This window comes from Taudactylus pleione, unplaced genomic scaffold, assembly GCF_031769625.1.
Source record: "Taudactylus pleione unplaced genomic scaffold, aTauple2 ptg001357l, whole genome shotgun sequence".
Taxonomy (NCBI): domain Eukaryota; kingdom Metazoa; phylum Chordata; class Amphibia; order Anura; family Myobatrachidae; genus Taudactylus; species Taudactylus pleione.
This window is the reverse complement of record NW_028285757.1, coordinates 477501-501513: the sequence shown is the minus strand read 5'-3', so window position 1 is coordinate 501513 and position 24013 is coordinate 477501. Positions and strand designations below refer to the sequence as shown.

General features: G+C 42.5%; 1 protein-coding gene across 1 annotated transcript in view; it reads left to right on the top strand.

Moving 5' to 3' along the window:
* LOC148443005 (A.superbus venom factor 1-like) overlaps positions 1 to 24013 on the top strand; it is a 164805-nt gene that overhangs the window by 30206 nt on the left and 110586 nt on the right. The window contains exons 4-12 of the mRNA XM_088463400.1: positions 1788 to 1858; positions 6844 to 6938; positions 7272 to 7354; positions 10047 to 10134; positions 14716 to 14818; positions 15064 to 15184; positions 16578 to 16693; positions 17137 to 17283; positions 22927 to 23133. Of these exons, the coding sequence (XP_088319526.1) occupies positions 1788 to 1858; positions 6844 to 6938; positions 7272 to 7354; positions 10047 to 10134; positions 14716 to 14818; positions 15064 to 15184; positions 16578 to 16693; positions 17137 to 17283; positions 22927 to 23133 (1031 nt within the window). The remainder of the gene's footprint in view (positions 1 to 1787; positions 1859 to 6843; positions 6939 to 7271; positions 7355 to 10046; positions 10135 to 14715; positions 14819 to 15063; positions 15185 to 16577; positions 16694 to 17136; positions 17284 to 22926; positions 23134 to 24013) is intronic.

The window sequence follows — 24013 nt, the reverse complement described above, 5'->3', positions numbered from 1 at the left end:
ACAGCCTAACGACCGACATGGAGGCGGCCGTTCAGGATGCAAGCGGCCACCCTGTTTCAGAACGACCGCTTGCATCCTACGACCGCCTCTGAATGAGGCCCCCAGTGTGGGTAGGGGTGGGCTGCCTTGCTCGGCAAAAAAGAAGGCGTAACCCAGTGGGCCGAATCCCCATTTTGTCACTCCAGGGGTGCCGGATTTGCGGACTGCCACAGGGACTAGTTTGTTTTGCAGTGACGGCTCCCCCACTGTGTCAGGAGCTGAGTATGCTACAGGATGCTACAGTGCATCACCCGGCTCCTGTCACTGAGGGGGAATCGGAACTTTGCGGTCCGCAGCCCCCTTGTGACGCCACTGTTCAAACATCTATCCTCAAATTGCTCCAAATAGCCCCATTTGGGGCAACATGGACTTTGCATCCTGCCGTTAACTTTTGTACAAAATATACATCTTATTTGTATCACTAATGTGACTGGTACCCTGGACACTGGCGCTGGAAATGCATGCAGCTGGTGTATGTGACTCAGATGCTTACCTTGGTAAAAAGCAAAAGACTCAGGACTATTACACCACGCATTATTGTGCTTAATCTTTGACATTGTACCAATTCCTTTGTGACAAAAATACTAATCCTATTTTAATCCTAATTATTTACATCATAGTCATATATAATTGGCTTTGTATGCAGCTATGGCCGTATTCAATTTGAGCCAAGCCGCGTTAAGTTTACGTGGCCCGGACTTAATGCCGACTTCGTTGGTTTTACCAGCGGAGAAGTATCGCGCGCGTGCCCAATACTCCCTGTATTCAATATAGAAGTAGGCGAAACCGGCACCCAGCGATACAGAAACCAGCGGAAAGTACTGTCATTTTTGGGGAAATCAGCCTGACACCCCTCAAATGATGCTCTGACGTGGGGGTTCACTATGGTACCCCCCGATTTGGCTTGCTGAAGGTATTTGGGGTTTTTAAACGGGCTCAATAGCTGCTAAATAGCGTTTTTCAGTACGTGATGCAGAATAGTATTCAGGAGTATTGTTTCCTGAAAATAAGTTATCCCAGCAAATTTGGGCTACTTGAAAATGGGGGTGAGCATATTTAAAAGTTGCTAAAGTGAAGTTGAAAAAATCATGAAAAATCCACCTGCCGCATGCACCTGCAATCCAAAAAACACATGGGGCATACTTGGGGACCCCCCCAGTGTCAAGTTTGCTCGTTTTTAAGTTTGTACCCCCAAATTATTTTTTTCGCCCCCTTTTTCTAAGTAATTTTTTGGGGTGTCCTTAAGTTTTTTTTCAAATTTTTTGTCACAGATTACCTTTGGGGGACTGTCTGAAGGCTGCACAGGGGTTCCTGAAATGTTGCACCCCAAAACCCCAATTCTGCACTTTTTTTCGCGTCCCATTCATAGGCGATACTTTTCCGCCTATTACATTGCATTGGCTTTCCGCCTAGGCAAAAAGTCTTCCAAACTGAATACGGCGTAAAATCAAAACCAGCGAAAATGACGTCATCGGCGCAAAGTTAACACGGATCCGGACTTAACGCTTCAAATTGAATACCCCTATAAGATGTGAATAAAACAAGTGTACAAAAGTACAGGATTTGCTACCCATACCTTATCATCTCATGCCATATGGCACAAAAAAGAGGTGTATGAAGACACATATTGAGCTCCAGGGCATGTGTACTGCAAGATACAGTTTGCACACATATGTACAAACCTCTCTTCACTAGCCCAGTTTGCTGTGTTATGCCTAATGTGTACATAATTATCTCTTCCCATACAGTTCTGTACCGGATTTTTACCATGAGCCCAAATCTACACCCTATGAACAAACCAGTGATCATCGAATTCCTGGTGAGGCTGATGTTCTTGCCTAATATAGCCAATATTGGTTAATCAGATATTTTGTTATACATTTTACATTCATCACTTGCAAAATATCACTAATTATTATATTATTATTCTTTAGAAAATGATCAGGCAATTCCAAGTTATTGCTTCTGGTAGTGATTGTATTTCATGGACATTATTTCATCCATGTGGTACGTGTACAACATATTTTCCAATTAGTTTTTTATCATATGTTTATCAACAAATACAGACAGTGGGGATTGTACAAAGACAAATTTCACTCTTTATATTCTGAAGGACAGAACAGACAGAATGGAATGATAATTTCAAATTGACATCAATTACTGTAAAATGGGCATTAAAAGGATGGATAAATTGCTGTATGACATTAAGTTATTTAATACAAGTCTCATAATGCTTAAAGTCAGTTTAATCATATAAACATGCATGCAAAAACTTGCATACATGGTACAATAATATATAAAAGCAGCATGTGTAAAGGTGCCCAAACATGATGTGATAAAGCAGCCGATCTGTTGGATTGGTACGATTTGGCTACTCTATCGTACTGTATATGTGTATGATATTGGACAGAGGGCCTGATTCGGAGCCGGACGCTCTTTCAGAGCGCTCGCTCTGAATCAGTGCCCGCCTATTGTTTTTTTAGAGCGGCCTCCTGGCTGCTCGCATTGCTGTGGGTGACCACCCACAGCTAGTGCGAGCGGCCAGGATGATGGTCGCGATGGTGGTAGGGTCTCGTTGCCGCAAGTCCCAGTGGCCTTCTTGCTCTTACAGAGCAAGAAATCCACCCACTGACATCACTTGTGACATCACTTGTGACATCACCTGTGATGTCAGTGGGGCCGGCCCCAGACGGTAGGTGTTCCCATGGGAACGCCTCCTTCTGGGCAGCCACGCCCCCGGCATGCCCACCAAAGGGGGCGTGCTGTCACTCACCATCGACAGCACGCCCCCTTTGGTGCGAGACCCAGAGCGACAGATTGCCCGTCGCTATCCAGGTCTCACGCATGCGCACGACGGAGCCACCTCCGTCTTGCGCATGCGCACTTGCCCAACATCGACCCGCTTGCGAGTGCTCAGCGCTCGCAAGCGGGTTATAATCAGGCCCAGAGCGCGCACCTGTGGGGTCGTACATCACAACCCCAGATCTTACTGCAGGTTCACTCGATCTGGAGATGTGATGTGCGATCCCATGCAGCGATATGCGGATGAGGGAAGGGGAGCCGGCATATCGGGCAGTCGGCCACCCGATCGCTCTGTGTGTGGGGACCGCCCGATATGTCGGACGTCGGATCCCTCGTCGCGTCGCACGGTGCCTATCACACCATGTATGGCTGGCTTAAGTGAGCCAGGTTTTATTATACAACAAAATGAGAGACTTTTATGTAAATGATAATGATGCAAGTCTGTTACTAAAAGTGTCAGTTATCAAGTAAGGGAAAGATTTAAAAGGTTAGGTGGTGTTACAATGCCTGGCAGATTTATCTTAGAGTCTTATTATTCAGGTTTCTGAACAGTCAGCAAATATTACACAATAGAGGACCTGAAGGATCTGGTTGAATGGGCAATTTGCAGTGTGTGGAAATGGGTTGTGATAAAACTGTAATTAGGGTGCCTTGTTTCCTCCAATATATACAGTATGTATGTACTTTCTAGCCCTGGTTATTCCCTTCCCAGCTTCTATAGTCATGTGTTCTGCCATATTATGTGTATATCCTTATAGTCTCAGGACTGTTGTACACAGATATACAGTGCATTATTGTCAGTATTAGAAAAGTAGATTCACCACCCATCTTAGTAAAGTCAGCATTAAAGTCAGGGGTCAGCATGAGTCATTGACTTCGTTATTCAGTACTTACTTTATTTATGCTAAAATTGCTTCCAAGAGAAGATATTTATCTATTATTCAGAACCTATGGGGGAATACGCAAATCAACAAGCTGACCTAACCTTGCGTATGGTATTCTAGGATGTAAAGAAGTCCTGGGGGGAGGGAATTACGAAGGGCTTCTTTTAGCATTGCAGAGAGTGATATTGTCACTCCTGGGCAAAGAGGTTGTGTTCTGCCAGGAGATGGTGTGAGACCCAGCACTTTGGAACCATTTGGACCCTATACTGGAGCCCTTATCCTGGACTTTGCCTCAGCTTAAAGACTAAAGCTTCCCCCTTGCTGGAACTTACGTTGATTTGTAGGCAGGCTGTGTCAGGCCACAGGACTTTTTTCCATTTGTCCTCAAATATGTTTACTGCTCTCTGAATTTCAATTGCAAATGCAGCCCCAAAGGTTTATTTAGGGGGGTTGCTTGTTTCTAGCAAATGCAAAATGCAACAAATTCCAGGGTGTTAGTTTTAATTTAATTTAATTTCATGTTTTCACAAATTTGTATACCATCGCATCTCAAAACTAGTTTCACATTCCACAGTGTTTTTCACATTGCAGATTAACTCAATTTATTTAATTTGTCACATTCCGTCGATAAAAAATGTTACGCAATAGGAAGATCCGCAATAATCTACAGTTTTTTTCTGGAAAATGAATGCAGAAATGATAGTTAAAACATTATTAAAATATACATTTTATTAATCATAAATTTAAAAGTACAAAAAGCAGTGAGTTCTAGTGGGTAGGGCATCCAGGATGGTAGCTTTTTATTCTTGCACCGAGCCTAGTCTGTGAATTGTACTCCATCATTCTTATAGTCTCACCTTCTGATGGTGTCCTGGCTGCTAGCTGATGGTGTGGCGATAGCTCCAGATTGAGACCAATATCGGCATGGGACTCTACTTCACCACCAAAATCTAGCCATTGCTGTGGATGGCCTACCTGACTGCCTTTACCATCTGAGGCGTAAACTTCTTGGATGGCTCAGTCCTGACTGCTGTCCCCTCACTCTACAGCCCTCATCAACTGCAGGGCTGTGTTGCTTGGAGAAGTGAGCGAGCTGCCTACTGTACCCGTGGCAGTGTGCGGAACTTGATGTGTGGGGATGTTCCAGCTGACCGCCTTCTCTGCTGACCTACCTGAGCATACTCCTCAACTTGCTGTTTAATTGGTGGGTGGTCTGCTGTGGATTTATTGCAGTGCTCCATTTGCCTCTATTGTTCTCCATGGCTCCTCTGTCTCTCCTTATCCATCCTCCATGGCTGTGGTAAGTTTGCAGTCCTCCTTTTGGTGGTGTTCCATTTGAGCTATCGTCATACACACTAGACGATAAAGTGTACGATATGGACGATAACAATATTGTTATCATTCATGGTGTTCAATATCGTCCAGTGTGTATGCACGATATCGTTAATGATGCACACTCCCACGGATCATATACAATGGCTGCTGTCTCCTGAACTTGCAGAATGATCAGACAATATAATCGGATTCTGCAAGTTCTGGAATGTGGCAGGGTGACGTCAGTGTACAATATTGTTAACGATATCGTTCAGTGTGTATGCTCAGTGTTGTTTCCGACATTGAGCCCGGAAGTTCAAGGGATAACACTTAACGATATCACTCATGGAGCATATTGTTAAGTGTGTATGAGCCTTAAGAAGAATCACGGTTGTCTTTATACCAATTTGCATATAGACACACACTATAGAATTGCAATGTCGGTTATATGAGCAGGATTATGAATTGTTTTAAAATGTAATTTTTTTTTTTCTGTTGTATAAGCACATTCTATTAAACTATGGATAAATATTAGTCAAATTATATTTTATTGATACACTTGAACATCTGTGTTTTCACTTAACAAAGAGCAAACTCTATATTTGTATCAATTATGTTTGGTGCTCAGGGTCTCATTCAGACCCGCTCGCGAGCGCTGTACGCTCACAAGTGGGTCGAAGGTGCCCAAGTGCGCATGCGCACGATGGAGGGAGCTCCGTCATGCGCATGCGCGAGACCGGCGAGCGACGGGGAAGCCGTCGCTCGGAGTCTCGCACCAAAGGGGGCGTGCTGTCGATGGTGATTGACAGCATGCCCCCTTTGGTGGGTGTGCCAGGGGCGTGGCTGCCCAGACGGAGGCGTTCCCATGGGAACGCCTACCATCTGAGTCCGGCCTCCCTGACATCACTAGTGATGTCAGTGGGAGTGCTTTTGACTCTGATAGAGCCAAAAGCACTCCTGGGCTTGCGGCAGCGAGACCCTACCGCAGGGTCTCGTCGCAAGCCCGATGGTCGCGATGGTCTTGACCATCGCGACCATCATCATGGACGCTCGCATAAGTTGTGGGTAGTAACCCACAGCTATGCGAGCGTCCAAGAGGCCGCTCCAATTTTAGGTAGGCCGGGCCTGATTCAGAGCGAGCGCTCTGGTCAGAGCGTCCGGCTCTGAATCAGGCCCTCAGTGCAGTGAAAAAGTTACCTTATTGGTATTTCAAATTTGAAGCATAGTAGTTTCAGTCATCACTTGCTGCATGTAGATAACTGTAATAATAAATTTACTATAATAACGTGCCAGGAGTTGAAGTAGTGATATTTGTAATGTTTACTTGTATTTACTAACATTTGTTTTGTTTTTTTAGCTTTTGTGTCTGACACACAAACTTACAGTGACAGTAGCCTGTTTGTAGTATGCAGGGATTGCAGTTGCTACTGTAGCTAGCATGTCTGACAAACATACACATTACACAATGACACAGATGCCTGCTGCAGTCACCCTTCCCACCCAGTCCATCTACCACAACTGAGTATCATGGCATCTAAATGGCATCTAATAGCATCCTAATGGTGTCTATTTGAAGCCCAACTACAGCCCACACCCTCTCCATAACCTTGTTTGTTTGAAAGGGCGCCTGAGCCGGGATTCGGTTCTCCTAGGAAACCTCAAGTTCGGGCGTGTTTATATTTATGCAATAATGAGCTATTTATCTCTACTAGTAACAGCAATACATGCTGATATTATTGTTATATTTTCATTGTTCTTGTTGTTTTGCTGTCTGTATAACTTGGATTCTCTCTTTTCATCATAGACTCCAGAGAACGTCATTGTCAAGAGAGATCTTATACAACAGACCAGCAAAACTGGCATCATCTCCCAGTCCTACACACTAAGTGATCTTGTAAGGTGAGAGTCAAACACACAAGATGGATGCAACAATCTGTTCAGTAGTACTGAAAAATTAGGAACCAAACACATCCTGAGTTGTTGTTCTTCTTCCTCTTCCTATTTTTTCCATACTCATCTCCTGTCTGAGTGAGGTGTCCTCAGTTTTGAAGTGGGTGGTACTAGAGCTACAGGTTGAGTTTCCTATAATAATAATTATAAATAATAATAAAATCTTTAAATATATATAGACTTACAGAACATCTCTGTGACATAGATTGAACTTAAAAGGATTAACCAGTAAGGGTGTCATTGTGGTGCTTTGTAATACATACCTTTGTTTTGCACTTACAGTTTGGGGGTATGGACCGTATCAGCAAAGTTTGAGGACACACTGATACAGAATTACACCACAAACTTTGAAGTTAAAGAATATGGTAGGATGTACAGTATGATGATTTATGTGTTATAATTATGGTACGATTATAATAATAATATGATTTCCATGATATATTTAAACCAACACCCCCCCTGCCTCTCCACCCAAACTAGCAGACTGCAAGGAGTCCATTGTAAATTACCACAAACATTCAGGAAAAATACGCTACCCTTACCTGGTTTAATTTGTCATTCTTATGCTGAATTCCAGTGCAATGTGCAATTCTTCTTTTTTGAAAATAAGGTGTACAATGAAATATTTAATTTTGGTAGGTTACTTTTGAAATTCGATTGTACAGTGTATGCATGTTGTATGGAGGCTATGGCCCCGATTCAGAGCCGGACGCTCTTTCAGAGCGCTCGCTCTGAATCAGGGCATTTTTTTTTTTATTGGAGCCGGCCTCCCGGCAACTCGATAAGCTGTGGGTGAGGTGATGGTAGAGATGGTCGTGACCATTGCGACCATCGGGCTTGCAACGAGACCCTTGTGGTAGGGTCTCATTCCTGCAAGCCCCAGTGAGCTTCCTGCTCTAATAGAGCAGGAAGCTCAACTACTGACATCACAAGCGATGTCAGTAGTGCCGCCCTCAAACAGCAGGCGTTCCTTCGGGAACGCCTCTGTTTGGCCAGCCACCACCCCTCCCCGCCTACAAAACGGGGTGGGCTGTCGATCAACGGCATGTGTGCACTGCCTGGCCATCGACCCGCTTACGAGCGCATAGCGCTTGCGAGCAGTTCTGAATCAGGCCCTATGTTTTTAAAACCCCAATATGATCAGATACTTTACTCAAAAAAACTTCAATTACATTTAATGAAGTTAAACTGAGCTTATATTTGCATTAACAAGTATAGTTATCTTTAGTATGCATTGAGCTTATAGTCAATTTGTGTGCATTTCCTGCCTTGAACTAAATAACATAACCCATTTGATGTTGTGACAATATAGGTAGAATTCACTATTGAATTAACATAACATACATAATATGTTTCACTCTTGTGTGTCAAAGTTGGAAGCTGTTCATACTTAACAAATAGTCAGGGACTAGCTGAGTGGGCACTTTTTTTTATGACACAGAGAAGCAATATGAGACTCTCTGCTGTGCCCAATGAAACCGCTGCCATCCAGTTTACAAACGGTGACTTGACTATCAAATGCAAATGTAAGGACTAAGGTCCTGATTCACAGGCGCTCTATTTGCGAGCGCTCGCTCTGAATCAGGGCAGATTTTTTTTTTCAAAATCCGCCTCCAGGCCGCTCACATAGCTGTGGGTGACTACCCACAGCTTATGCGGGTGGCCTGGCGATGGTCACGATTATCGCGACCATCGGGCTTGCGACAAGACCCTTGTGGTAGGGTCTCGTCCACCGCAAGCCCCAGTGAACTTCCTGCTCTAATAGAGCAGGAAGTTCACTATTGACATCACGTGTGATGTCAGTAGGGATGCCCACAAACGGCAGGCATTCCTTCGGGAACGCCTCCGTTTGTGCAGCCACCCTCCCCGACCCGCCTACAAAACGGGGCGAGCTGTCGATGAGCATCGACAGCCACCCCGTTTTGCTGTGAGCCCCAAGCGAGTGAAGTTCTCACTCGCTCCAGGGCTCGCGCACGCACAGTGCATACGCCGCGCACACTGCCCGACCATCGACCCGCTTGCGAGCGCTATGCACTCGCGAGCGGGTCTGAATCAGGCCCTAAGCCTTGGCCACACAGAAAAATTGTGATCGCACCCTCTATACAGCTTCAAAAAGTCTTACCCACCATGATGTGTGTTTCATTCCCAATCAGGGCAAAGTGCTAACTGCATCTGTACAAGGCATTCATGAACATTCATTTTATCTTTGCTATGTACCAAATTATAAATTTCAGTATCGGCGCTAACAATAATATACTGCAAATCTGTGTCTATCTAGCAAATAAATGCATGGGGATTTTGTTAACATTTTTATTTGTAAGTACCTACACTAGCATTTATAGTATGCCCAACACACCATTAAATTCCATTTAAATGCACTCATCTCTGATGTACAGAGGGTAACATCCAGACAAGGGCTGACTTGTTAAACACACCCATCTAAACCTTATATATTTTTTTATGAAACCACATTAAGTTTGAACTTTAGGGAATATAATGCAAATGACAGTGAATGCTCTTGTCAGAATTATGGGACACAATTAGGAATCGTCAATTTTGTATTTCATGAAGACAAATGATTCAACCTAATGAAACAAGATTACTATTATATCCTATTTAAATTGCAGAAAAAAATAAGGTGTGGTACCCTACGCATTTTACCTGCCTGTTCCATCTATCTATCTATTTATTTGAGAATAGATGTATTAATGATAGTAAGACAATATATACTGAGAACTTACTGTACATAAAAAAAATTTGGTCTAATGTATTTGCAATTAAAAGGAAATTCATGGTGCATTCCATATAGTTATCTATGGGACCATTTGTAAAGCACTATTAAGTATATTTTAAAGTACAGTAGGAAAAACTGAACAAATAAGATTGTAATTTTTATGATAACCAATGGTTTGTTTTTATATAATATAATATAATGATTGAATGGTGATCAGCTCTTCTAATTGATTCTACATATCCAGGAGATAAATACAGAACATCAACCTTTTGGGTGAAATTAGGATTACACTAATTTTGTGTTTGTGATTTCAAACTTTTCAGTTCTGCCAAGTTTTGAGATAAAGCTGCAAACAGCGCAATATTTTTTCTACATAAAAGACCAAGAAGTGAGAGTGGAAATCCTGGCAGAGTAAGTGAAGGTGTTCATTAGAATGTAGAGACATAGTATATACAAATTTTAAGTGATCAGTAATAAGTAGAGATGTGCGCCGACCCTCGTGTTTTGGTTTTGGTTTTGGATCTGGATCTCCCCTGGTTTTGGATCTGAATCTGGTTTTGGATTTTTTTCCTTGGTGTTTTGTTTTCGTGTTTTGGTTTTGGATCTCGATTTTTTTCTTAAAAAATAAAAAAAAACAGCTAAAATCACATAAAATGTGCCTTTTTTTTGTCCCTACAGTATTAATAACCTCAATAACATTTATTTCCACTCGTTTCCAGTCAATTTTGGTTACCTCACAGCTCACAATATTGATTTTTTTTTAATCTAGTTAAAGGGCCAAAAGGTTGCATCCAGCTTGCTGGCTCAAAACTGATTGATATAATTATTAATAGAGTTGAGGACTGTGCAAAGATGATGGTTGGGATACCCTTGAGGATTGAAGGCATGGGCCTTCATAGAGGACAAGGAAGTTGATGGCCTTGCATTATCATGATGACTGCTGGCGGCAGCAACAACATGTGGTTCTTGGCCTTGCTCTCCTGTCATGTGACAGCCCTCCATATTTTCGGCGGTCTTGAAGCAGTGTCACAAGCACCAATAGTGTAGCCAAGGTGTGGTTACAAAATTCACACACATGTGCAGTCGTGCGCACACAGAAAAAAAATATACAAAACACACTATTTTTTTTTTTCGGGTTCAGAACTTGGGCCCAGAGCACAGATTGGTGACGACTGGAGTCAGGCAGCACTAGATTGCGTTGCTGTATCTTGTGTGGCTAAGCCTAACACGCACACACACAGAAAATAAATAGACAAAAGACACTATTTTTTGGGGGGAGGGGGTGTTTGGGTCAAGAACTTGGGCCCAGAGCACATATTGATGACGACTGGAGTCAGGCAGCACTAGGTTGCGTTGCCGACTTGCTAGATCTTGTGTGGCTAAGCCTAACACACACAGACTCACAGACAATTATTAGAAAAAAAGACAATTGATTTTTATTTATTTTATGCTCCAGAACTTGGGCCCAGAGCACAGATTGATCACGACTGGAGTCGGGCAGCACTAGCTTGCAACTTGTGTTGCTGGCTGGATCTTGTGTTTTACTGCGGTTAAGCCTAACACACACGCACACACACACACACACACACAGAAAAATATAAAAGAACCTTTGAATGATTGTTTTTTTTAGCACGACTGGAGTCGGGCAGCACTAGCTTGCAATTTGTGTTGCTGGCTGGATCTTGTGCTGTACTGCGGTTAAGCCTAACATACAAGCACACACACAGAAAAATATAAAAGACACTTTGTTTGATTTTTTTTTTTTACTATATATTTTTTTTTTATTATTTTTTTTTTTTTTGAGTCCAGAACTTGGGCCCATATGGACACAGCACCAGCCCAAATGTATCTACAGTTCTGCACCAGCCCAGATGGACACAGCAGACATGAAAAACACCAGCCCAGGACACAGCACAGACAGCCCAGAATGAATCAGCAGTCACCAGCACAGGACACAGCAGACAGCACAGACAGCCCAGATGGATCAGCAACAGCCCAGATGGACACAGCAGGCAGCACAGTAACAGCACCAGCCCAGAATGGATCAGCAGTCACCAGCCCAGAACACAGCAGACAGTACCAGCACCTCTCCCAGCCCTACACTACCCACCCTCCCTGTTCAGTCTCCACAGCCGGAGTGAAATGGCGTCCGACGCGTGGTCCCTTATATACTGCATTGATCATAGCGACGAAAGCTCACAAACCGCGAGATTTAGTCTCTATGGGTTTGCCTCGATTTGAGAGATCCGAGTAAGGCGGGAACATCCGAGCCTGCTTGGATCCGACTCAGTTCTGCTAATTTCGGGTGGGTTAGATCTCTGGAAACCGAACCCTAGTAATAAGCTTATGTAAGTGATAGAACGTGTCTGTGTGTTACATTGACCAGTGACGTGTTCACAGATTGTGTATTCTAGTAATCAGATATATACTATATGTATATAAGGTTTTCAGGGGGCCTATTTCTCAATTATTAATTTGTGAGATACACATTTTTAATTTGTGAGATATACATTTTTGGGGGTTACCTGGAAACAATCAGTATCCCCGAATGCGTGACCAGGAGATCCCAGCAAATATTGGAGATAACTGTTGCAGTCTTCCATTTTCAATTGCAAAAGCCACCCACATAGAAACCTAGAGTATGGGTGCTGCTTTCTGGGCAAATTTACCATACTGAAGATGGCATTAGACATTTTAGCCTATAGGCAATAGTTTACGAAAAGAAATGGGAGAGGGATCTGCGTGATCCCTACCTTGCCTGCACTCTCTACTAGTGCATGTGTGGTCCGCATGGCTTCCAAGGAAGTGAAGAGATTGCTAATATGATCCCTTCTCTTATTACACACCACAGGGACAGGTTCTCTATGGGTATATATTAATACATTAAGGTGATAATTAATATTTTACTGGCATGAATAGTGGCAATAAGAAATTCTAGTTATCAGGTAATGTAACCCTATGTGCTCTAGTGATTAGTGATACATGTTTACCAGTGGTTGGCTATAATGGCACTCACCAGGGAAACTGATTGAAGGGGGATGCCACCCAGCTCAGACAGTCACCCACAAATGTTTAGCCCCTTTTCATTGTAGACTCATTTCCATAGAAACATTATCTCTGCTGAAAGTACATGTCAGGCCTCAATCTGTTTGAGTTGAGAGTAAATTTTAAAATACTTTGCATACCTATCCAGCAACACTACAGTGGTTAGGGCACTGTGGGCCTGATTCAGACCCACTCGCAAGCGCATAGCGCTCGCAAGCGGGTCGATGGATGGGCAGTGCGCACGCGCGGCATACGCACTGCGCGTGCGCGAGCCCCGGAGCGAGTGAGAACTTCACTCGCTCGAGGCTTGCAGCAAAACGGAGCACCTGTCGATGTTGATCGACAGCTCGCCCTGTTTTGTAGGCATGGCGGGGGGGGTGGCTTCACAAACAGAGGAGTTCCCATGCGAACGCCTGCCGTTTGTGGGCGGCCCCACTGACATCACCAGTGATGTCAGTGGGAGAGCTTCCGGCTCTATTAGAGCCAGAAGCTCTCAGGGGCTTGCGGCCATGAGACCCTACCACAAGGGTCGCAAACCCGATGGTCACAATGGTCTTGACCATCGCAACCATCATCCTGGCAGCTCGCAATAGCTGTGGGTGGTCACCCACAGCTATGCGAGCGGCCAGGAGGCCGCTCCAAAAAAAAAAAAAACGCCCTGATTCAGAGCGAGTGCTCTTTCAGAACGTACGTCTCTGAATCAGGCCCGGTGTCCTTAGTCCTCAGTTCTTTTCACAAAATCATAAATGAAAAATTTGTCATTCAGTAATGAATTTAGGGCCAGATTAAGGTTTGTGGTGGCCCTAGGATACAAAATTGTGGAGGCCCCCATACCAACCAAAACTCCTGCCCATTACCACTCAAGCCCACCAGATACAATTACTGTTGAACACTTGGCCCACTGGAGATGCGTAATAAAGCTGTGGACACGTCTCCTATCAGCCTGGGAGTCAATGAGTGATGCTTGTTCTGGGAGACTTGCCAGATCTCCTGCAGTGCATGCACAGAACCTCATCCTGCCCTGGCAACATCACCCAAGTATGCTGCATTAGAGGTCACTGTGCCAGGAGAGGTCAAACACACAGTAAATGTACAGTAATAAAGAATACAGTGACCTGTCCAGAGTCTTCTCCCCTCCACACAGGATGGGATAGGGACCTGGACACCTCATATGCATATACAGTATGTTGCCTGTGAGACCATCCACCATGCCAACCCAGCACCTGATGTCAGAGGTTCTCTCTGGCAAAGGGGATCCAGGGATGGGTGCTGAAAACAGATATTGCTGTGCTGAGTTAGAGGCAGTGTGTGTATGGCCCCTTGTGTGTGAGGACCCTGGGGCCACCTCCCTGTACTTAATCCAGCACTGAATGAAACACGTGCTTCAGCAAGGAGGTATGCAACGCATGCACTGTTAGTGTGTCCCAAGATCTGGATTTGAGAATCCCTGGATTACACCACTATATAGGATCACTGAGAATACCTGGCGGTGAATAGATGGTACATAGGCTGAAATGATTTGAAAATTGAGGTCAGAAGATGCAAGTATTTATATGCACATAAAATGCTTGTTATACACAGTATACATATTAATATAGATGTGTGTGGAGAGCAATTTACATATCAGAAATACAGCATGAATCTGTCATTATATTACCCAGGCCACTAATTTTGTAGGACCCTTTGATAAATCATGAGTCCTCACAACAACCTACGCTATGTTTCTCCAGCTATTGTGAAGCCAGAAGCCACACCATGAGGCTAACAAAATGATGGGGTTTCAGTTCTACAACAACTGGAGCCACAAGTTACTGTGCTAGCCTTCAGTTTATCGGGGTTGTCAGATTCCAAAGGGTTGATTGAATTGCTGCTACTATGCCTTGTGTAACTTTTACCGAATATCTTACTTTACATTGTTTTCTCAGTATTTTTTTTCCCTGTCATCAGCTATCTGTATGGGAAGCCAGTGAACGGTATGGCTTTTACACTGTTTGGAGTGAAGCAAGACAACGAAGAGAAAAGTCTTCCAGATACTCTTCGAAGAGTTGAGGTATCAAAATATATATCACTTCATAGATATTTAAATACTCATAGCACAGGTAGATCTTATACTTCTGTACAAGCTGCAAGTGACAGGATCTCCACCCTGGTACTGTAGTTGGCCAAAATGAATATATTTTTTTTACTGGCCTGGATGCAGGATGTCAGGCAGAGTAACCATATCACATGATACCAGGATTAGTATGGCTTGCCTATGACTTCACGTAATTCATTCTAATTTAACCTTGTATACAGATATCTAATGGTAAAGGAACAGCTACTTTGGAAAGGAAAGACCTAGTGAAGTATTTCCAGAAGGAGGAAGACATGCTGCAATGGACGCTGTATTTGACTGTCACTGTCATCACTGACTCAGGTAAGATTAGGAAATTATTTATTACCAGTTATTTATATAGCGCACACATATTCCTCAGCGCTTTACATAGCATATTTGGCTACTCACATCAGTCCCTGCCCCAGTGGAGATTATGATCTATATTCCCTATCATATGCACATACACATACACACTAGGGTTAAATTTTGGTGGGAGCCAATTAGCCTACCAGTATATTTTTGGAGTGTGGGAGGAGACCAGAGGGGAAACCCACGCAAGCACAGGGAGAATATACAAACTCTACACAGTTAGGGCCGTAGTGGGAATCAAACCCATGACCTCAGTGCTGTGAGGCAGTAATGCTAACCATTACAGCATCTGTGCTGTCCAATGATTACTATGATGTATTGCACCACTTCAGCTAAGAGTAAGACTATTAATAAATAGACCACATGGGGGTATATATATTAATTACAATTGGTCTTAGACCCAATGAAAATAATGGGACAGATGTATTAACCACCAAAGCGGCATCAGCACACATTACATGCGCTGATATTGCCTCTCCCTCTTCTATGATTGGGGGGCAGGGCGGTATTTGATAGGGGCGTTATGCGCTCCTCTCATTACTTATGGGCACGTCTATGTATGAAGTATGAACGGTCAGTTCACCTGACCATTCTGCCCACTACAGCTATCGCCAGCTGCAGCCTGTTGATGCCCTATCCCCACAGCAAGGACAGCGCTGTGTCTGCTGTGGCGGCTGCCGGCTCCAGGGCTGCAATCGGTATCTTGCGATGCTTGCGATATCCCGCACATGGTCAGTGGAGCTGGCTGGGAATGAGACACTGCGCATCAGCACTAGGTTGATGTGCTGTGTGCTCAGGCAGGGATAGTGAGAGGGGGGAGTTTTCACTCCCCCGCACCAGCCGATGAGATGTTGATACATCTTATCATTAGTGATTCCTGCTTCGCCCCGGTAAAGAGACAAAGCAGGAAGCGTTATGGCAGCACGATAAGTGCCGCTATAATACATCTGCCCCAATGTATATTCTTTTTTTACTGGAGATACTTGCTGAGGACCTTCCTGGGGATCTTTAATTTTTGCAGGTACCCAGATATACAGCACATTTTATTTGACAAATAAGCCCCCTGTTGTGGGCATTAGTCCCGAAAACCAAGTAACCAAAATCTAGCTCTTTAATTTATTCATTTTAAAGACTTGGGGGGGAGTTTATCAGATGGTGAAAGCTTTATCATTGGCAAAATTAGATATTTAAGTTTGTGGTTCTATTATCCATGATTAGACTGCAGTACTGCACTCCAGAAATTGTCCTGTGCTAAACAATATATTACCAGGTTATTTCAAATATTTTAAGTAACATTTTATTTAGTTTGGCAGTGTGAAAAATGATTTGTATGTCTCTCTTGCAGGCAGTGATTTGTTGGAAGCCAAATTGGATGACATTTACATTGTGACCTCTCCATATAAAATTGTCTCTGAAAAAACTTCCAAATACTTCAAACCCGGAATGCCATTTGACTTTACGGTAATTGCCTATATGATGCAATCAGCATAGACCATCTGTCTGTTTGCTCAACGTGTGCTGCAGATGTAAGAAGTGCATTGTAGTGTTGCCTATCGCTTTGACATAAGAAACATCATACAGTAGGTTGGTGAGCTTTAGCAAGGACATAAAACATGGGAGATGTGTTTTCAGAGGTATTATCAGTGTGACATTTTATCCCTGTTTGTGAGGATTTTCCATGGGTTTTTGACTTTCGACACTCTGGTGTAGACATTCTGAATGTCGACATCATGACTACATACCATATCCCTTAACTAGGGATGTAACTACATATTAACATGATAATAGTGCAAGACTTGTGTTAAACTGATGCAAGAATTTTGTAATGTTAATACACAACTAGTTTCCAGGTTTCTGCTGACAAAGCATCACTGAATGAATCACATTTCTCTTTCTTATTCTAGGTGTTTGTGACTAACCCAGATGGCTCCCCGGCACACAGTGTTCCTGTGGTGGCTGAACCAGGAGCAGTGAGAGGATCAACTAGGGAAGATGGAACTGTTAGACTGATTGTCAATACGCGCTCAGATATAAGCGTGCAACAAATAAAGGTAATGTGTATACTTGAACCTGTTATTTTTTGTCTTTGGGACATGTTTCAAAATGGAGTAATACAAATAGACCATACATTTATAGGGTGGACATTGAATAGATTTGGAGATACAGCATGCTGTACTACAGAATTAATGATGATCTACAATGAGTACATAGAATAAATGAGCAGCCACAAAGATTAGAAAGTAGGAATTATTATACCAGCAAAGTGAATTATATAAGGAGTCGTTGACGTAAATAACCCACAACCTATAAATGATCTCCTTCCAGAACATTCTCCTCTATCATAACATACAAAGATGCCCTTCCAGGATTATTTGGGGATATATCCATAATCCCTATTCTCCCTTTTACAGTACATAAAATCAAATATTTAGTTACATTGACCCATATTTTATTAATTCCACACAACGATAGTTATTTATTTTCTGGTTGCAGATATTTGTTGTATAGCTACGTCATTGGCTATTATTCTTTGTTTTCAGTCACTGTGAGCTGTATTGGGTTCCAATTATGTTAATAGTTATGCTGAAAGACAACAAGTCAGATCTACAGATGTGTCCACATACATCTATCCTTTGTGTGCTAGAAGTCATGCCGCACATATAACGCGGGAGCTCCGTGTGACTTGGTAGCGCTGGGCATCTTTTGTGCAGCTTTTTACCTTCAAATGCATCTGAAACACACAGTGATGTGAATAGCTAGCAAAAGCAGCTTCTGCTGATCAAAATGATATGCAGCATGCCTATGTTCTGTGTGTGTCTGTGTACTAAACACTACGTTACAGTGTTATAGCTGCTGATATTGTAACATAGTGTTTGGCATGCAGATACACCCGTTCTCGCTCACTCACAGAACATAGGCATGCTGCATATCATTTTAATCAGCAGAAGCTGCTTGTGCTATCTATTTGCATCGCTTCCCCTACTCCCTAAACCTAACCCTCCCCCCCTAGTGTCTAACCCTAAACCTCCCCCTAGTGCCTTACCCTAACCCTCACTTTTTTCTCTGATGTACTATACATAAGACAACTGAGTTGTTTGGTTTATATTGTTACATTTTGGACCCATAAAAAGGCTCAGAAACATATGTTTTATTGAATCCTTCTGGTATTAGTGTACCATTTACTTTCTCTTAAAAGGACAATATTAATATCTCCTATACCAAGTTGAACTTTTTAAATCTCAAAATCTTGAAAATTCTTGAGATTTCCTTTATGCAGGTGATATAAATTCCTAGCAACTGATTATAATTGTTGAATTTCTTTAAATCTATTTTGACATTGCAAATAATACTAACATGTTACAGGATTCTCTACTTTAATGGTCTTGTCATACCAATATACTTTTTCTGTATTGTATACATTAGATTACACTTTTAGTATTACAATTTATATATCTGTAATTTTGTGTGTTTGATTAAATCTATCCAGGAAGTCAGATCTTTGGACCATATATTGGAATGCTTTGCATGTACCACACTTAAAAAGTCCTTTAAGTCTTACTACTTTTTTCCAATGGAATGTAATTCAGAGTTCAGTAACTTCCTTGTTAAAACTTTTGAAGACACAGGGTCGGATTCGGAAAGGATCGCTATTCTGCTCATATCAGCGGTGATGTGTAAAAGTTTACATTCACATTGCGATCGCAGCCTTACATAAAGACGCCCACTTCCCCTTACTCACATCCGTATACTTTGACAATATAGTTAAACAATTGGTAACATCAAGTAACATCGGACCCATACACACAGTTAAGGCAGGTCAGACCGCACATGAATTGCTTACTTCAGCGCACGATATGGTGCCTTAAGCGGCGTCTGGTATCGCAGTGGTTATTTTATGCACGCCCATGCAATGGCATTAAAACGCACCGGCACGCCTGTGTTCATCTACCCACTCCCCTCGTCACCAGCCACAAATGGCACTTCCTGTCAATCACTCTGCAATGGGTCTGCGTAACCTCTGCGATTGCAGTCCTGATCACAGCGGCTAGTTCACGCACATGCACTGCACACGCGCAGAACGCAACAATCGGCAGATTGCGTGCGTAGAAGCAACTGTGGGCCTAATTCAGACCCACTCACAAGCGCTGAGCGCTCACAAGCAGGTCGATGTTGGCCAAGTGCGCATGCGCACAACGGAGATGGCTCCGTCGTGCGCATGCGCGAGACCCCAATAACGACGGCTAAGCCGTCATTATGGGTCTCGCACCAAAGGGGGCGTGCTGTCGATGGTGAGTGATAGCACGCCCCCTTTGGTGGGCGTGCCGGGGGCGTGGCTGCCCAGACAGAGGCGTTCCCATGGGAACGCCTACCGTCTGGGGCTGGCCCCACTGACATCACTAGTGATGTCAGTGGGAGTGCTTTTGGCTCTGATAGAGCCAAAATCACTCCAGGGCTTGCGGCAACGAGTCCCTACCGCAAGGGTCTCGTCGCAAGCCCAATGGTCGCGATGGTCTTTACCATCGCGACCATCTTTTTGGCCGCTCGCTATAGCTGTGGGTGGTCACCCACAGCTATGTGAGTGGCCAGGAGGCCATTCAGAAAAACCAGAGGGCCGGCCCTGATTCAGAGTGAGCGCTCTGTCAGAGCGTCCGGCTCTGAATCAGGGCCTGTGTTCCTTGCTGAATCAGGCCTACAATTATTTTGTCTTTGATGGTAATTTTTTTTACAATTCGAGGGACAGCAATATGCACAGCCTGTGCCACAACATATACTAATATCTATCTAGGGTGGCGGGAGAGAGAGTTGTTTTTTTGTGAAACCAATTGAGGCATATACTCACCATGTGGATACACTACATACAGTAGAAGAGTAGTTCATTATATGGGAAATCCCAAAAGTCATCTTGGAAAATGTTATCAGAGCACTCAATACTAGCAATCTTAGGGCCGTATTCAATTAGTTGCGAAAAGCCGTTTTCGGGGGAAAAAGCTTCGCCGGTGACGTAATTTCGCCAGGCGAAAACTTATCCCCATATTCAATTGTGGAGACTTTTCGCTGGTGCGGAAAACCAATGCATTGGAATCGGCGAAAAAGATTCGCATATGAATAGCAGTCGAAAAAAGTGCAGAATTGGGGTTTTGGGGAGCAGACGTCCGGAAACCACTCAGCACCCTTGGGACAGCCCCCCAAAGGTAAGCTGTATCAAAAAAGTTTAAAAAATACTTAAGAACACCCCAAAAAAGCACTTTCATTTTGGGGGCAAAAAAGACCAAAGTTGGGGGGCAAACTTAAAAACTAGCGAAATAGACTCCAAGTATGCGCCAGATGTTTTTGGGATTGCAGATGCGGCAGGTGGATTTTTTAAGTTTTTTTAAAACTTCACGTTAGTAACTTTTAAATATGCTAGCACCCATTTTCATGTACCCCAAATTTGCTGGGACTAGTTATTTTGTTGAAAAAATATTGCTTAATTCTATTCTTCACCACTTATGCAAAGACGCTAATAGCAAGAAATTGAGAGAACTAAAGTACCCAGAATAGCTTTATTAGGGGTACTAGGACTCACCTATAGTGATCCCCTATGTTAGTTCAGCTTTTGGGGGTTACAGACTGTTTCCCCCTTTTTGACAGGACTTTTCGTTAGGTCCGAATTCGCTGGATGCCGTTTTCCCTGATTTCTAATTGAATACGGGGAAAAGCGGGGATGTGCACGATACTTTTTCGCATGGAAAACCAGAGATGATGGCGAAAAGTCCAGCATGCGAAAAGTACTCGACTTTTAGCACCTAATTGAATATGCCCTTAACCTGAAACTAACTAAAAAGCTTCAATGAAGAAAGGAATTAACAACAAGACTGCAAAGGAAAACAACTACTACTAACAACATTTTACATCAGAAGAGTGGGCACTAACCAGTCTTAAAATGCATACAAAAAGGAAAGTTCCTAAGACTCATAGGAATTGATGAAAAGATAGAATATGATAATAAATATATACCTCTAATTGAGAGATTAAAGGAAAGGGGGTATAGCATGAAGGGAATTAAAGAGAAAAATATGAAGCTGCCTAAACAAAACCGAACCTAGAGCTGATCCATCTGTACAATAACAAAACTATACAAGAAAAAGTAACAGAAAAAATTCAGATTCCCTGGGGTCTACTGTAATGAGTGGCAATCCATCAGAGACATGATACAAAAATCCATCAGAGACATGATACAAAAATCTGTCAGAGACATAATACAAAAATCCATCAGAGACATAATACAAAAATCCATCAGAGACATAATACAAAAACATTGGCATGTCCTGATATTGCATAATGATACTTGAGCAGAGTTTAAAAGAGCTGGAGGAGGAGGTCCTCCAATCTTAAGGACAAATTAGTCTACATATAAATTGGTTTATGCACTAGAATTAGTCCAGTTTGCTAATTTGTGTGCATGTTAGGGGTTGTGATCGGTGCATGCACACAATTATAGACCCCCCGGACAGGCACATAAGGAGCCACCGCTGTTTATAGCATCAAAAAGTTTATATGTCTGTGTGATAATATAGATTTTAAGGACTTTATAAATTAATGCTAGGATCCGGAACCATGATTATATTCCTTTACTTATTCAAGCACTATATTATGTGCCCCATAATAGAGTATATTTTTCTCTATTTGTCTATGCTCATGAAACAAACATATTGTCTTACCACCAATTATTCCCTCTGCTATGCTATGAATCTTCAGGTTAAGTGTTGGGTATTGCACTAACCAGGCTACTTAAACTTCCTATGCTGCAACAAGGCACCTACAATTAAACAAGGTAACTGCATTGCCTTCTCATCCAGACTGGGTCTGCCTACTTGCTTAATGCTGGCAACCTACAGTATTTCCAACTTCATGTCATCTGCCAATCAGTTTCCTCTCTGCTGCTCCTCAGTCTTCTTCCAGCTGCATGTGCCAAGCATATTGTCGCTGTCCATGAGGGGTACTTCTCAAATTACCATGACGTTTGACTTGATTTTTGGATTTTTTTTTTTTTATGAGGTAACTACCCTCTAGCAGGTGCTAATTGGACGCCTCCTCTGTGTTTGTCTCCAGATTTCTGCGTAACAGGTTGCTAATGACAGGTTAAATGTATGTATGTAAGAGGTTATCCTACATAGAAGAGAGAGTAGGGGCACATCCAATTAGCCGAAGATAAATTAACGCAGCTAATTACCTCGCCCGGGGCTATCCAATTAGCTCAAAGCCGGCACTTGTCAGGGATTTTGTTTCGCCTGCCTAAGAAGGTGTTTTTCTCCCGATCGCGGCAGAGAAACTACATAGGTCCGCAAATTTTCACAGATCCTATGTATTTTCGTGAGAAAAACTGAAAATTTTTAAAAACAGGGTTTAATTGGATAGCACAGTAAAAAAATTGTCGAAAAAGACCCAAACATCGGCGAAAACCCCCCGTTTTTTACGGCTGAAAATTTATCGGAGCTAATTGAATACCCTAAGTGTATAAATGCCACAAATGGGGCTTTGAGGACAAGGTATTCATACGATAATAAAAAAGTTACTAACCCAAAACTGCTAAATTACTTGAAATATGGTCTACTGTATATTATTAATATATGCTATTGCTTTATCCTTTATTTTATTATTTTTGTCATTAGATTTCAATGTCTACCTCATTCTCGGCTTTTCTCTGTTGCTAGGTAACAACCACAGATCCCAAATTGACCAATGACCAACAAGCCTCTGCCACAATGGAAGCCAGCGCGTACAGGTCTCTTGGAGGCAATTACCTGCATCTCACCAGCACAGAAGGGGTGCTGAAACCAGGACAAAATACTGTGATCAGCTTTAGTATTCGGAACACTGACTCTGCAGTTCAAAGCCAGATCAGCCATTTTAACTACGTGGTAATGACCTGGTTCTGTTTTTGCTTCAATGGAAATGTCTGAGAATTGTATTAATAGAATATGTTAGATTTCAGCTGTATGCATTTACACTTAATCTTATTTATTGAGTAGTAAATTATCCCCTAGTCACTACATGTTATGTTTGAAATATTGTAACTTTGAGGTATCTTCTTACCTTCTTCTTACCTTAAGTCATACTGTATATGACCTCACCCAGACCATTACAAAATAAATAATGCTAATAGCTAACTCATTACATTACATTTTTCTCTGCACAGCATTGTATAATATGGAGGTAATGTTAATATTCCAAAAGTTACTTTTTTTAAATATTGCAACATAAACATTATATTTACGTTTCTGGTGCTTTGTATTAGTACAATAAACATACAGTACAGTTTTAAAACCAGCTGGCATGTATTACTTGATTTTGAAGTTATGGAAGTTTGAGCTCTCTGAGGAGCCTATTCATTATAAAGCCCATCGGTACCCTTTTAATTAAGTTTCCAACTTGCTGTATGTTGTGGTGGAGAATCCAAAAGTACAAAAGAAATTCATTTTTGTTTTTGCTGCTACTACTTCTGTTGTACTACGTTTATCACTTTTTCTACTACAACTACTACTAAAGATGCTACTACTAATATACTACTACTAATGCTGCTACTACTACTACTACTACTACTGCTAAAACTACTAATATGCTACTGCTACTAATGCTGTTACTACTACTCTACTACTAATTCTACTACTACTACTACTAATGCTAAAACTACTAATATGCTACTGCTACTAATGCTGCTACTACTACTCTACTACTAATTCTACTACTACTACTACTACTACTACTAATGCTAAAACTACTAATATGCTACTGCTACTA